At 31.2% G+C, this 15,815-nt stretch overlaps 2 protein-coding genes across 2 annotated transcripts; one reads left to right on the top strand and one right to left on the bottom strand.

The window, feature by feature from the left end:
- Positions 1-578: 578 nt before the first annotated feature.
- On the top strand, positions 579-7,549 carry NTRC (NADPH-dependent thioredoxin reductase C). Its single transcript, XM_012230803.4, has 10 exons — positions 579-846; positions 1,397-1,604; positions 2,118-2,223; positions 2,788-3,053; positions 3,627-3,906; positions 4,597-4,704; positions 5,993-6,079; positions 6,404-6,508; positions 6,957-7,087; positions 7,190-7,549. Exons 1-10 carry the CDS (start codon positions 621-623, stop codon positions 7,248-7,250), a joined length of 1,578 nt encoding a protein of 525 aa, XP_012086193.1. The 5' UTR covers positions 579-620; the 3' UTR covers positions 7,251-7,549.
- Positions 7,550-8,202: 653 nt separating this feature from the next.
- On the bottom strand, positions 8,203-15,081 carry LOC105645248 (ABC transporter G family member 15). The gene is made up of 9 exons (XM_089718445.1): positions 14,758-15,081; positions 12,301-12,380; positions 11,337-11,798; positions 11,131-11,253; positions 10,715-10,853; positions 10,338-10,615; positions 9,378-9,650; positions 9,162-9,269; positions 8,203-8,847 (listed from the first exon to the last, which is right to left on the bottom strand). The coding sequence occupies exons 1-9, from the start codon at positions 14,993-14,995 to the stop codon at positions 8,506-8,508; spliced, it is 2,043 nt and encodes a 680-aa protein (XP_089574571.1). The 5' UTR covers positions 14,996-15,081; the 3' UTR covers positions 8,203-8,505.
- Positions 15,082-15,815: the final 734 nt, after the last annotated feature.

Here is a 15,815-nt window from a genome sequence, read left to right as displayed (position 1 = left end):
TGCAGCATAAAATTTTTTTACTCTTTAAATATTTACAGATATTAAATTTATTTTCTCACGTTTATTCATATTGCTTACCACACGATCAATAAATTATTTATTGCAAAATATATTAAAAATATAATTTTTTTTATGCAAATCAAAAGAAAATCCCCTTACACCTTTTTTCTTTGTATGATTTATAATATAATATAAACATTTTTTTTATAATCAATCATATTCAAGCTATAGAGTGTAATATTTTTAGTCTTCTAATTTTTCTGAAATTGAAAGTATATTTTCATTTTTATATGGATCGAAGCCACTTATCATCCTCAACGATATACAAAACGATTTTTTAGCAAAGACTCTAAACGAAAAATAAATATATTGATGTTATTAGATTTATTAGGTTTAAGTGATGGTTTATCTAAAAATAAAAAAGAAAATGGTTTATCCTAGAATATGACTTATACTTCCGCGAGTGGGAAAATTTCCGAGAAAGAAGCGCGTGTTCCCCGTACCCTAACAATTAAAACAGAAAAATGTTTTTGTTTTTAACTGCTACACTGTACACTTCTTTAGTTCGCTTCCCTTACTATTATGCTTATATTATATTCATTGTATGGTCTCAAACCATTATGGCTACGCCTCCGAAGATAAGAATCGGAATCGGCGCAGTTCCCGCCATGACCACCGCTGCAACAACCGCCACTCTCTCTCTTCCTTCTCACTCTCTTATCTTCCTTAGAAACGGCACCGTTCGCAATCCCCGACGCTCTATTTTTGTCAACTCGCCATTTCCAACTCGATCAACTTCGCTCCGATTCAAAGCTTCCGCCGCCGCTGACTCGCCACCCACTCCAGGTCTCTCTATCACTTTTTGCTTTAATTCTAGTAATTGACTCAATGGAATTTGATTTAAGGCTTTTAATTTGGTGAGAGCTAGTTCTCTAATGGTTTCATGCTTATATGCTAGACTTTTGGGTGTGGAGTTACATGTTTGATAGATTTTATGGCGTTAATTGATGTATCTTTAAGAAATGCACATGTGTTTGATTTGTTTGGAGTAAGCTAGTTATGTAATGTGGTTATTGTTGTATATGCTATTAGATTGTGCTTTGATATGAGTTTGTTCATTGACTACATTATTGAGGTATCTAGTGTTTTTACATTGTATATGACCTTTTAGAGAATTTAAGATTAGAGGAGTCTATTGGTAAATACTCTATCTTTAGCTATCTATTGCCTTGGAAGGGAAAGGACAAGCGATTATTTAAGTATGCTATGACATATAGTGAAAATTTGAGGTTCTCACTTTGAAGTTTATGGATTTTTTCTGTTCTCGGTATATTTTTGGCTATCGAATACGCGGAATTGAAGGTGTTGGACGCTGATTGAGTATTTGTTCTTGCAGGCAAAGGTGTTGAGAATGTAGTAATTATAGGTTCAGGTCCTGCTGGATATACTGCAGCCATATATGCTGCTCGTGCCAATTTAAAGCCTTTAGTGTTCGAGGGGTATCAAATGGGTGGTGTGCCTGGTGGACAGCTCATGACTACCACTGAAGTGGAGAATTTCCCTGGGTTTCCAGATGGAATAACTGGTCCAGATTTGATGGATAGGTAACAGAAAATGCAATACTTTCTGTTATTCATTTTTTTTTTCATGATTAGTTCTTGTTCTTTTAATGAATGGTTGGTATATATGTTAGCGGAAATCACACAACACACACACGCACACAGATTAGAAAAGAAGAAGAAAAATGAACACAAAATTTTTATGTGGTTTGGCAAGTGTGCCGATGTCCACAACAGTCATCTTTTGTTTTTAAAAATTATCATCAAAAAGAGCATTACAGTCCTTTTTGACTTTTTTTTTTTACAATCAGTTGATTCAGTCCTATTTATAGACACAGGTTCAGAACCTACCAGAGATGGCAATTGTAAAAATGCCCCCAATCATGTTTGAGGGTTTAGTGGCTTGGGTCACGAAGCCCTTCCCTGTGAATGGGTCATAGTGAATAGTAATTTCTTCTCTAACAAATATGAGCCATAATTCAACAGTAAATGCATAAAAGTAGCCGTTATTTCAAGTGAAATTATATGATAGATTCTTGACTTTGTGTATTTGACTAGAATGCGACGACAAGCTGAACGCTGGGGAGCTGAACTCTTCCAAGAAGATGTGGAATTTGTTGACGTTAAAAACAGTCCTTTCACTGTGAAAAGTAGTGAACGTAAGGTGGTACATGATTCTATGGCATGCTTTTATTTATTCAAAATCTTTCCTTTTGCATTGACTCTTTGGAATCAGTTTGGAAAAGACTGCTGCTGGATTTAAAATTGATTCAGCTTGCTATTGGGTCAGAGGCCAACTGATTCCTGGAATAAGAAGATAGTTGACCATTTATCTTTTAAAAGGGTATTTGACCTATAACAAGTTACATATGTAACATTGTGCCCAGGAATGGGTCTAGTATGGGGCACTTGCTCCCACTGCCTCCATGCAATCCTTTTGAACATATTAGTAGACTTTTTTTTTTTTAAAAAAAAAAATATTATTTACATTTGCCCCTACTCAAGTATATTTGTTTGCCCCCCCTCATATTATTTTTTTAACTATGGTAACTAATTTTAGTTTTATTTTGTTATGGACGCAAGCTTCTTTATTATCTTCTTGATACATTGCTCATTTGTTGTTCTAATAGGCTGTGGATCCTTATTAATTGACAAAAAAAAAAAAAAGGAAGAATAGAAGCTAGACTGTCCTTATGATTCGAAATTTTTTGTTATGTTAACATCTCAGGTTAAGTGCCACAGCCTTATTTTTGCCACGGGAGCCACTGCAAAAAGGCTCAAGTTACCCCGTGAAGATGAATTTTGGAGTAGGGGAATTAGTGCCTGTGCAATTTGTGATGGAGCATCGCCACTGTTTAAGGGACAGGTTCTTGCCGTTGTTGGAGGTGGTGATACAGCTACAGAAGAAGCATTGTACTTAACTAAATATGCCCGTCATGTTCATTTACTTGTTCGCAAGGACCAACTTAGGGCATCTAGGGCAATGCAAGATAGGTGAGTTTTCGTGGAACCTTTCTTTTGGTTGTTGAACTTATGGGGGCATCTTTTTCTTACATTTGCCTTTACGATTGGTTGTAATGTACTTGGGCAAGAACCTAGTTACTATCTTCAGCACTTCTAATTTATTAATACAATGCTGAACATGAGATGTAGTACACTTCGCAGGATTTAATTCCATCAACATAATACTACATATCCTCATCCACTATGTTCTGTTCATTTTGGATCTTATAAATTGTAATTGTGTGAACTGTGAAAAGTTTCCTGCTACAATTTTTTCATCTGATAGAAAATGAAATTTCTCTTTAAAAGTAAATGTTTTGAAATTTGTTCTCTAAACGCTTGCAGGCATCCTCTGCCTTAACAGTCTTTTACACTTTTCAGTTCTATTGCATTACATCGATTGTGCAACTGCTGACTATTAGCTTTTGTGGTTTTCATTTTCTTTATCCTTTATCTGATTGGCTATCTTGATACCCTGAACTATATACTAATGAACAATTTGTATGTTGAGTTTTCAACTCCCTGAATGTTTGTTTAACAGGTTGATTATCGCGAATGTTTCAGAGTGTTCAACAATCCAAATGTCACCGTGCACTTCAATACAGAGACTGTGGATGTTGTTAGCAATATTAAAGGGCAGATGTCTGGCATTTTGATCAGAAAAGTTGACTCTGGGGAAGAATCTGTTCTTGAGGCAAAAGGCTTGTTCTATGGCATTGGTCATTCACCTAATAGCCAGTTATTGGAAGGCCAAGTTGAACTTGACAATGCAGGGTATGTATTAGTTAAGGATGGTTCTGCAGAAACTTCTGTTGAAGGTGTGTTTGCAGCTGGGGATGTGCAGGTAATCCTGTGAAAAGTTATTGTTGCTTCTGGTGATTGGCCTGGCTGTGCTTTCAATTGTTTTGTGATATGGAATGGAAAAACTGTGATTGGGAATGAGTAATAATTTTCATGCCCAAAGGTTAAATGGTAAGATTGGAATTAAAGAAGTTCTACTTTCAAACTTTGTGCAAACTGTGACGGGTAAATACTTTCAAACTGTTAACCAATTGGGAATAAACATTGATGTAATTATGGATGTTATGAAACAAAACCAGTTCTTTTCCTTTGAAAATTGTCTGGTGATGCAATTTTGAGATTCATGAACTACCAGTGCAAGTTTGAATGACATGCAATGGAATTGGATTCCCATGATTATATGTTGATTTTCTTATATCAAGAAAGTTGGGCACACTGATTGAGTTCTATTAACCATCTTGGTTACACTTTTCATTGTTCTTGGTGTACGTCCCTCTTTAGGTGCCTAGGTGCTTATAAAAACTTTTAATGGTATTCATGAAATGTAAATTCTCTCTCTTCATTATGAAATTCAAACAGTTATAAATTAAACACATCATCTATATATGTCAACTAAAATGGTTTCTGTGCAGTTGTAAAGATTTGCATAACCTTATGATTAGAAATTATATTTTTCTTAAAAAGTCCTGTAATTATTTTATATTCTCTGATTATGTTACTTATTCATGGATAGGACCATGAATGGAGGCAAGCCGTAACTGCTGCTGGATCTGGATGTGTTGCTGCTTTATCAGTTGAGAGATACCTTGCCAGCAATAATCTACTTGTAGAGTTCCATCAGGTAATTATATTTTTATTCATAAAGGAAAAGGGAAAAGGGCATAAAGAAAGAAAGCATCTCTTTGTACTGAAGTCTAACTTTATCAACTGTGCTTATTTCTCATATAGACCCAGGCTCCCTGTATTACATGATCTTGCTGTTCGCAAGTAGTTATTCCTCATTAAAGTTCCACTCTCTAGAATTTGTCACCCCTGAACGTTGCCTATCTTGTTGCTCTGGAGAGAATAATAGTAGCTGAATGGATAAAGTAACTGCATCTAGTATCTTTTGAAGATTATGAGCATCATCTGAAGGTTCTGTAGGTATTGCATTTAGGATTGAATTGCATCTCAAAAACCAAGAAACAGGATCTCAAGTGAGCTGGTCTTGATCTCAAACTAGAGTCCAAGAATCAGCTCAACTTCACCTTGGAATGTAAAGGACTAGTAGTAGGTGACAGCCAACACATAACTTTGTCAAATCTCATGATGTGGGTCCAAATAGAAAGAGATAGAGTTGGAGGCGTACCTCCACTGACTTTTTGGCCTTTATGTTTTTATTTTAAGTTTGAGAGACATTCTGCAAGAGAAACGACAAGAATAGGAGAAGACAAACATAATTTCTTTTATTTTTTATTAGCTTTAAAGATTTGATTATAAAATGGACTGGTGTGTTATTTTTGAAATCAATAAAAAATATTCTATCATTTTGTTTTATAAATAAATAAACCATTATATTATTTTAACAAAAAATAATTTTTAACAAAATAATTTTAAAGTTTATTTTCTTTAAATATTTAGGCCATCAAAGTTCATTTGTTAATTATTTTTTTATCAATTTGCAGAAGTTTCATTTTGTAATAAAATATTTTTTTTCCATAAGCTATTTGAATAAATTATTTTTTCACTATGCACAATTTGATATACAAGGTTATTGTAATATTTGGTTAAATTCTTAGTTTGATGTTGATTTACATCATTTGGCTAACTTTTGAAAAAGTATTCACAAAAAATGTGGCTGATTTGGTCCGACTCTGAAACTGTTATTGATTCTGTATTTTAGACCCTGGTATATTCATAAAGCAAATATTTGAACTTCTGAATTTAGTTAAAGTAATTGCTCGTTAAAAAGCCTTTGGTTAAATTTTTATTTATGATTTTGGACTAAATACATGAAAATCAAATATGTGTAATGGAAAGCTTTATGAGTTGTCTTGATATGATATTTTCTCATTCATAATTTTGTATTCTGAAATTTCATGTATAGCTTCCAACTAAATTCATTTGTTCTTCATGGTTCTTTATGACAGCCTCCAACTGAAGAGGTCAAGAAGGACCTCACTGACAGAGACGTCAAAGAGGGCTTTGACATTACACTTACAAAGCACAGGGGCCAGGTGTGTATTCACACCTAAGAAATAAGATGCCATTGCTTCTTCTTTGATGAGTATTATAGAGTATATGATTTTTCAATTTTCATGACTTGTGATTATTATTGAGTATCATTGAGCGGATATTGGAAATAAAGGATTCATATAGTCGACCCGAACTAGTTTGGGACTAAGATTTTGTTATTGTTATTGTGAGATGTGACCATTAATGTGATAAAATTCTAATGAAGTCAAGTCCTCATACATGATTCCTTTTTTTTTTCCTAGTGAGATGAATTCCTAATTCGCTCTTAGCTAGTTTATTTATTTTATTTTCTTTTTCTTTTGCAGTATGCTCTACGAAAATTGTACCATGAAAGTCCAAGGCTCATATGTGTGCTATACACGTCACCGACATGTGGACCTTGCAGGACTTTGAAGCCAATTCTTAGCAAGGTATGTTTTTCCCAATATGGCAGGAATGATTCAGATCTCAATCCCAGCATATGTTGGCTTGTTACATATATTTTCAACATGATTCGACTCGAGTTTATAATTTTATGGGGTTCTGCCAATTCTCTATATTTTGTTAAATAGTGCAATTTAAATGTTGAAGTTTTGCTAGAAGTTAAAATACATTCATGTATAACTTCCTAGTAAAATACCACTGGAGTTGTAATGGGAAACAATGTTGAAGTGCAGTTGTTCTTATGCAAAAAAAAACATGATAAAGGCGGGCAATGAATTATCTGAACAAAGTTACCAAAAGTGTGTGAAGGAAATTGGTGGAGGTTCTCATGCATATGACATATAATTCATTCATGTTTCTTGATTAAGTAAAATTTGTTATGTCTGACCTTTTCTCTTAATATTTTTCTTTGGTGTTGAATGGAAAAAATGGCAGGTGATTGATGAATTTGATCAAAATGTACATTTTGTTGAAATTGATATCGAGGAAGATCAAGAAATAGCAGAAGCGGCTGGAATTATGGGAACACCATGCGTGCAGTTCTTCAAGAACAAGGAGATGCTCTGGTTGGCTAGATTTTGTTACTTCTGTATCCCTTATTAACCTGTTCCTGCTCATATAGCTTTCACTTACATTTTCCTTTCCTGATATAAAATTTTACATGACAGGACCGTATCAGGAGTCAAAATGAAGAAAGAGTACAGAGAATTTATTGAAGCAAATAAATGAGGGTAATTCAAAATGCCATCAATTTCGTGATTCAATTTTGTTCCTTTTGCTTTTTTACTTAAATAATGCATTATAATTTTTACAATGATACCTTGTGTTGTATCACTACATTGTACATTATATACATTACATTGAGAGCTCCCAAAGCAAATTAGGGATTTCAATCTCCAGTCTTTGTATTTCCTCCAACTGTACATTAATGGCGGAGCCTCGCCTATGTAATTTTTTGCCACTTATCGTCTCAAGACATGGACTGATACATTTTGAATCCGACTTTTGAAATTACTTGTTTGGTTTAACGTCTCGAGTTTAAATCTTGCGTATGGAAATTTTTTAAACACTTGGAAGAAAGTGTTTTGTCTCTCTTTATGCGCTTGACTGGTACAAATCTGAATTAGTTAAGCCGGTAGATTTCGGATGAAGGATGATTAAAAAAAAAAAAAAAACTTTAATAACAAAAGATTTGGATTTTCGAAAGATTTAATTTGCATAATTCATTTGTTATGAATAAGGGATTAATATCGGAAATTGACATTTTTTTTACCATTCTAATTAATATCTTTTACCTCGTGGCATGGATAAATAATGACAGATGGTAAAAGAAATATATTTTCCAAGTATTAGTTACCATGTAAACACATGCAATACATGTGTACGGTGCTGGCATTATTATAGTATAAATCAGAAAAAAAAAAAAAAAACAAATTGTATGTAAATCAAACGCAGAATTGTTTTATAATTAAGATAATAATTTTACCTCTTGCTTATCTTTATTGGCCTTTAAATATGTACAGATATATTAATTAGGAATCAAATGATGTTAAATTAATTTTACTAAATTCAATATTTGTCGTAGTGCCTTTTTCTTGCTTAATTAGAATAAAATCACCAAATTTTGGTAATTTCTTCATAGTGTGAGGGGTTGGGAATAAATTGATAAAACAAGCAAAGATTAAACCTCAACAGGAATTCATAAATTGAATAGAACAATTGTGTGTTACATGCCTACAAACATATATATATATTTTTTAATTTTAATTATAGCTATCCTTAGCCTACCAGACTAGAATTAAATTCTAATCGCATCCGGTCAACTCATTAAAGAGTAAAGTGCTCCAAGCACGTATAATATTTTAGATGGTAGTACTCACTCACATTTTCCTTTACATAATAACTAAATGATAAACATATATATGTAACAATTATAATATCTTGTACAAAAAAAAAAAAAAAAAAAAACATACAAAAATATTAATTAATTAGGCAATGGTGATGCAAGACCTTCTTGAGAAGACAATGCATGCAAAGGTTGTTGCCTCCTAAAAGAGCCATGTTTGTCCCTTCTAAAAGAATTTGAAGGTGTTTTTATGCAGAGCCTTTGCAATTTCAGTACTGCTCTTTCCTTGTATTTAAGTACTAGAAAGAAGACAACTCTATGACACAACAACAAGAGCAATAGAGCAGCCAAATCCCACCACTTCGTATACTTCAAATTGACACCTAAATCTGCCTTAAGAACTTTCTCACCCTTTACCTTTGGATCTCCAGGCACTAATGGTTCGAACTCGAGTCCAATCATGTCGTTCTTTAATTGACCCTAATCACAAAATTCACTAAATTAATACACCTTCTTTGTAACTAAATGCATGTTTATTATAACATTATTATATTCAATCAAACATAATCTTATATCCTAAGTAAATTAGATTAATTGTCAATCAGATGTGATCTGATTGGTCTTCTCACTTATGTGAGGAGTGAGAAATCTTAAGTTCGAATCCTTTCGATCATAAATATTTTCACTAATTTGGTGAGTCCAAAAGAAGATCTATTCCTATTGTATATCCCGCGGTATTATTTCGGCAAATAAGGCCTCCCAATAAATAAAAAAAGTAAATTAGATTAATTTACCTGCACAGCCCATGAGGTGAAACTAATATAAGACGTTGGATATCGCCAGAAGAAGCTGGGAAGATTAGGTATTGGCCTGTAGAGTCCAGATGCCATTATTAACAACATCTGTATCAAAACAAGAAACATAATATTCCTTAATTAGAACCATCCATTGTTATATATATAGTTAAAAGAAATAGAGTAATTCCATTTTTTTTTTTTTTTTAAACTTACAATTATAGCAGAAGAAACTCCCATGCCCATCAAGAAGTTAGGCAGAAGTAAAGCAACAATCATTGTGACACATTCCATAATAGAAAGGCAACAAAAGAGATTGATACAGAAATGCCAGAGGATGGAAAATCCCATATGAAATTTCATCATGTAATGAATTATTGTTCCACTGGATAAAGCCATGATCGCCAAGAAAGGGAATGATGAAACCAAGTTTGCAAACACAAATTCACCCTCTCCATAGTGACCATTGAATCTTTCGTAGTATACTACCTGAAGGTTTAATTGGTAATCAACACTATTAAAATGGGAGTCAGTTGCAAATCTAAAAATATTTTTTTCTAAGGTTAATATATAATTTTTTGAAAAAAGAGGGATCAAAAACATAAATAAATTGAACGTTATAGAATAATTTAGACAAATCAACATATATATATATATATTAGAAAATTCTAAAAAAAAAAAAAAAGAAGTTCAATTGAACTCTCTTTTTATTAAGTGGATCCGCCAATCGACATGAGACATTACTCTGTCCCCAAAAGACTAGCTAGCCTATTAGGGTGCGCTACCTCACATTCTTCCCCACCTAATCTCGTGACATCTTCGTTGCAAGTGAAGCCCCCTGCCTATCCCAATCTTGGGTCGCTTGGTAGAATATTGTAGCCGGATTCAGGCTAGCTCTAATACCATTTTGTCACGGGGACGTTCTATCTCTAAAAAATTAATCTATTAAGGTGTGTAATCAAGGACTTAATTAGATAGAAATAAGTAGAATTGAGCGTGAAATGTATACATATATAAGAAATAAACTCTATATGAGGCAAAATTGAATATCAGAAACCATAATCCCCTTAGGCCTCAACAAAACTTTGCTTTTATGTGCAGCGCCCACACTTATAATTCCAAGACCCCACCCTTTATAATATGCATTTCAGAAATGAATATTTAAAAAAGATTTACCTTCCATTCTTCAGCAACAGAGGGTAAGCCTCCAACGCACAAGCAAAGCAATAAGCCATAAAAGAAAGCATAGCATTTAACTCTTGCTAAGATTGCTGGTGCTGATAATCCAATATCAAAGAACATAATTCCAGCTCCAAGTGAAACGAGAATGCAAAATAGTATCCTTATCCAGAAATAAGCGACATCTCTTGTCATGTTCACAAAGGAACGTTTTGTCAATATCCACAGCCTTTTCCACCAACTGCTTCTTGTCATCTTTAAATCACTTGCAAGCTCTTCCTATAATTATATATCTTAAAATGTGTTAATTAAGCCAAAGAAATTAAAGGCTATATATGGTATAATTCCAAATAAATTAAATAAACAAATAAGACTTGCATTAACAAGAGTAATCTCTCGAATCCTTTTTCTTGTATTTATTGAATATTCAGACTTCATGTACTTTTCTGTAAGCATTTCTTTGATGTCCTGTGTGCTCAAATTGATTTGAGAATTTGAAGATTGGGAGGGTTCCTGTATTGCATAACAATAATTAAACACAAATTAACAATTTTAAATGCAAAATAATTTGTTTTTTCTATCGAATATAATTTTTAAATGGGAGGATAGTCAAGAATTAATACTATATTTGCCGCGTTATAATGATATACTGTGTTATATTTAGTACATATATATGAGGTATCTTAATAGTCGAAACTCGCCACTTCTCGTTTTATGTTAATTAAATATTTTTAATAATGGTCAACAGCAGCTGAAAGAATAATGGAAAATAGACTCTATATATACATACATGGTCATTTTTTGATCGTAATCGAATCGAAACTATCTTGTCAAAATCTGAATTGATACACCGGAGAAAATGATCGGAAGGGTTTGTTCTTGTCGGACAAGGAAATCCAGCTTCAGCAAAGAACTGTATTACAACAATAATATATCAAAATCAAGATTCATTAATTTCTAACAATTTCTACTTACTATAGAATGAAACATTCTAACCTTAATGGCTGTCTTTGCCTCTCCAAAATAGATAGTTTCTCCACTTGAGAGAAGACACAAGTCGTCAAACAAGTCAAAGATATAACTACTTGGTTGGTGAATAGAACAAACAACTAATCTTCCTTCAAGAGCAATATTTCTCAGAACTTGAATGACAAAAAAAGCAGAAGCACTGTCAAGACCTGAAGTGGGTTCATCAAGAAACATGACATGAGGCTGTGTTAATATTTCAAGACTAATGCTTAATCGCCTTTTTTCGCCCCCGCTAATTCCTCTCAGAAGCCAATTTCCAATCTTATTTTCAGCACATTCTTGTAATCCCATCTTTATTATTGTGTTTTCTACTACTTCATTCATCTCATTTTTACTCATTGTTGTAGGAAGCCTTAAATGAGCTGAGTAAGTTACAGTTTCTCTTACTGTTAGACTTCCCAAGAAAAAATCTTCTTGAGTGACATAAGACTGCAAAATAAAAGAAACAAAATCCAAGACAGTGCTTCAATTTCAAATAAGTACATTAGGGTTTAAACTTATATGTAATCTTGCACTAATGATCACATTCTGGTGACTAGAGGTGTAAATGAGTTGAGCTGAGCTCAAACTTGTTAAACTCAAAGCTTGACTCGATAGAATTTAGCTCAGCTCGAAATTCGACAAACCTGAAAATTTTAGACTCGAGTTCAATTTTAAAAAATCTGAAGTTTGATCCTCGATGCTTAAATAAATTTAAAATAAATATTATATATATGTATATATAAAAGCTTGATAAGGCTCGATGAACTTTCGCGCTGAACATTTTTAGACTCGAGCTCAAATTTGAGCCGAACTCGAACAGCTCATAAGCCGGCTGTCTCATTTACATCCCTACTGGGTGACCCAACTGCAAGAAAAAGTTTGATAACTAGATTGCAAGAAATTGAAATTGTAATTTATTACGTCTATTAAGATTTATGATCATACTTACAATACTTTTGCAGCCTATGCTTCTTTGCTTTCCATTCAACAAAACATTTCCAGACATTATTACATTGGGTGATAGCCTCCCTGCCAACAAAAGAGAAAAAAGTCCAAATCTATTGTAATGTGTATCGTTTATTTATTTTCTTTTAAAAAGAAAAAGAGAAAATGCAAAGAATTAATAACTACTCTTTTTACATTTTAGAATAAGCTATATCATAATATAATTAACATTGAAGGCCATTAGAAGAATATGAATATCTAAATCTATAGATAAAGCAGACTCAGCCAACCAATCATCAGCGCAGAAATCTCACGAAAAAGTATGAAATTATAAAATTTTTTGAACAGAAATAAATTTCTGAACTATAATTGTAATATTTATTATAATTGTTTTTTTTTTCTGAACTATTTATGAAATATTCGAAAATAGAGAAATCTTTATTTATAATTGTAATTTAAATTACATTGTTATGTTATGGGTTTTTTTTTTTTTGTCGAGAGACTTCCTCATCAATGCTATGTGCTATTAATATTTCATTTTATTTGAAGTATAAGTTATTTTTTCAAGTGTGATCTGGTTAGTTTGTCACGTTTCATAAAAGATATGAGGAGAAGAAGGTTATAATTTGGTGAACGATACTTAAAGGAAGGACTATATTATTGCGTAGCTTACATGTTTTCCCGATTCATTGAACCTCCTATATATAAAAAAAATTATATAATTTAAAGAAATTCGTATTCCATAAATAGTGTAGATTTTTTTTTGATAAAATTTAAATAATATAATTTAAATATTTTCTTAATTAATGGCAAAATGCATAAAGAAGTCCCTAAATTTATAGATTTTTTTATCTATTGCGCACTCTAATTTTCATTTGTGGATTTTAAGACCTTAAATTTTGTTATTAGTAACAGAATTTTTTATTTCTAAAAAAACCCTTCAAAACTTGTACATTCCAATATTGACTGTATTAAAATTTAATAGAGGCAAGACTTTGAAATTCACATTATTGTAATTATTTTTATTATAGCTTCCCCAACTCTTTCAACAGAAATTGCCAATTACATTAAATCAATTCATTGATTTGAACTCCCATAACTTACAACCAACTCATAAATAATAAGAATGCGACTAAATTGTTCATTTTTCTTTTCCTTATATATGGGAACTTGGGTCAATGGTGACAATGACACAACATTACTATTTAGGATCTGAAATCCTTATCTATGAATTGAAAGGTTGGAATTTCAAGCACCAGTTTTTATCACTAAACAAAAAAATTAAATATTTTCCAAAGCAATCTAAAAGCTCGAAATCAAAATCATATATTGAATCAAACTAATTAATCCGAATAATCAGAACGAAAAATCCAATTAAATTTAATTTGATTCGCTTTTTCAGTTAAAATAATTATATCCTCACCCATATTTAAGTGGTAAAGTATTTATTTTAAAATGTATGAAATAAAAAAAATTTGAAGCCTAACAATTTGTTGGTACTTAAAAAATTTTTTAATAAATAAAGAAATAAAAAAACATAAATCTTGTCACATTAATGTTTAGTGTGACAAATTTATTACCTATTTTCAGCTTAGCTAATGCGTAGCTACCATTTCAAAAAGAGCTATGCCCTAATCAACTTTTGCAATACAACTAAAGGGTTTTGCTATTATTATGGCCAACATATTGTTCGTCGGATGAATGGAATATGATATATAGAATTTTTGTATACAAAATAATTTTGTAAAATATTTATCTTGTAATTATATTTCGGAAAAGAAATTTTGCTTTATCTAAAATTTAAGACAGTCTAAATTTAATTTTAGATCAAAACATATCCTAGGAGTAAGTGCATTATGACCTAACAATAGATTACGTTCGAATCCTCTTTTCCCAATACTCAAAACAAAAAAAAAAAAAGTCTAAATTGTATTTTATGAAATGAATTGAATTTATAATTTTTAATATTAATATATTAATGAAAAAAAGTCTAACATATTAACATATATTTAATATAATTTTAATTTTAAGAAATTTGTTATTATATAAATTGAATTTATACTTCACCTCTTATTTAAAAGATTTGAATTTCCATTCATACCAATACATGCTGGTATAATTTTTAAGGTCCTTTTTTGAATAATTAACTTTAATATTCAATAATTAATCATTTACTAGTTTATATTTTTTTTCCTTTAACATAAGTCAATAAAATATAATAAGAGAAATAATAAGACATCAAGCAATTGGGAACAGACATATATTCGCATTTTCTGTTAAAAAAATCAATAAAATACAAAATTCAAAATAAATTAATATTTTTATAATATATATTTTTTGCAAAATTGTATCTAATAATTTTATAAAAATACACATAGTCTTAATTAGATAAGAATTAAACCAAAAAAAAAAAAAAAAGCCATATTTGTGTGTGTGTGAGAGAGAGAGAGAGAGAGAATACCAGCCAAAGCATCAAGCAAGGTTGATTTTCCAGAGCCAGAAGGACCCATAATGGCCAGAATCCTATGAGGCAAAGCATACCCACTTACCCTATTCAATAGCTTTCTATTATTTATTTCATTTTTTTTGCTTTGCAACCATATATTCTTAGCCAACATAACACTCACATCTTCCCACACCAAATGCAATGATAGCTTCTCTACGTCCACTTCTTCTTCTTCTCTTGCCTTCCTCTCCATTATTTTGCTTTACTTCTTCTTCTGCTTAGCTTTAATGGGTTTTTGGTTATGGAGATTGTGAATACAAGTTGAAGAAGGAGAGCTTTATATATATATGTTTGAGCATGCATCATCCTGCCAAACAAAAGGGTGCCCACTTTCCTAATTATTAATTGTTTGCCAATAACATGTCATGAAATTTCAAAAAAAAAAAAAAAAAGGGACAATAACATGTGATGAATTATAACTTGGGATATAGAGTAAAGTAAAAATAAAAAAAAAATGCATTTTACATAAATAAAATTGAAAAGCATTAAATGCGGAAATTATTTGAAAAGCATTGAAAACTGGAAAAAAAAAATAATAAAAGAAAAAGGAAATATCCAAAAAGAAAAAGGAAAATGAAAGAAGAAAAAAAATTTGGATAAGACTACAGCACAAAAGTTAAATTTTTTGTATTGATCCAGAATTCTTATCTACCGTTAGATTTAAAATATTTAATTATGAATCATTAGTTTAAAGTTGACTGCATGACCTGCTACCTACAAGATAAATAATAAAAAATATAAGCTTTTATTTTTATTTTATAACAAAATTTTTATTATTAATTATGAAAATAATATTTAAAAATATTTAACTAAACCGGTCATTTATTTTTTTGAAAAATAAACTGGTCATTTATTGTTTATGAATTATTTAATTTTATTCATATATTTTATTTATTATTATTTTTAAAATCCTGTTTTGTTAATTCAAAAGATACCAATTCAAACTATTTAACAACAATGAATATAAAGTATCATTTTAATAAACAATTAACATAAATAATATACTAAGTGAA

Source organism: Jatropha curcas, chromosome 2 (assembly GCF_041381405.1).
Source record: "Jatropha curcas cultivar XTBG-Jc1 chromosome 2, XTBG_Jcur_1.0, whole genome shotgun sequence".
Taxonomy (NCBI): domain Eukaryota; kingdom Viridiplantae; phylum Streptophyta; class Magnoliopsida; order Malpighiales; family Euphorbiaceae; genus Jatropha; species Jatropha curcas.
This window is presented reverse-complemented; position numbering and strand designations above follow the sequence as displayed.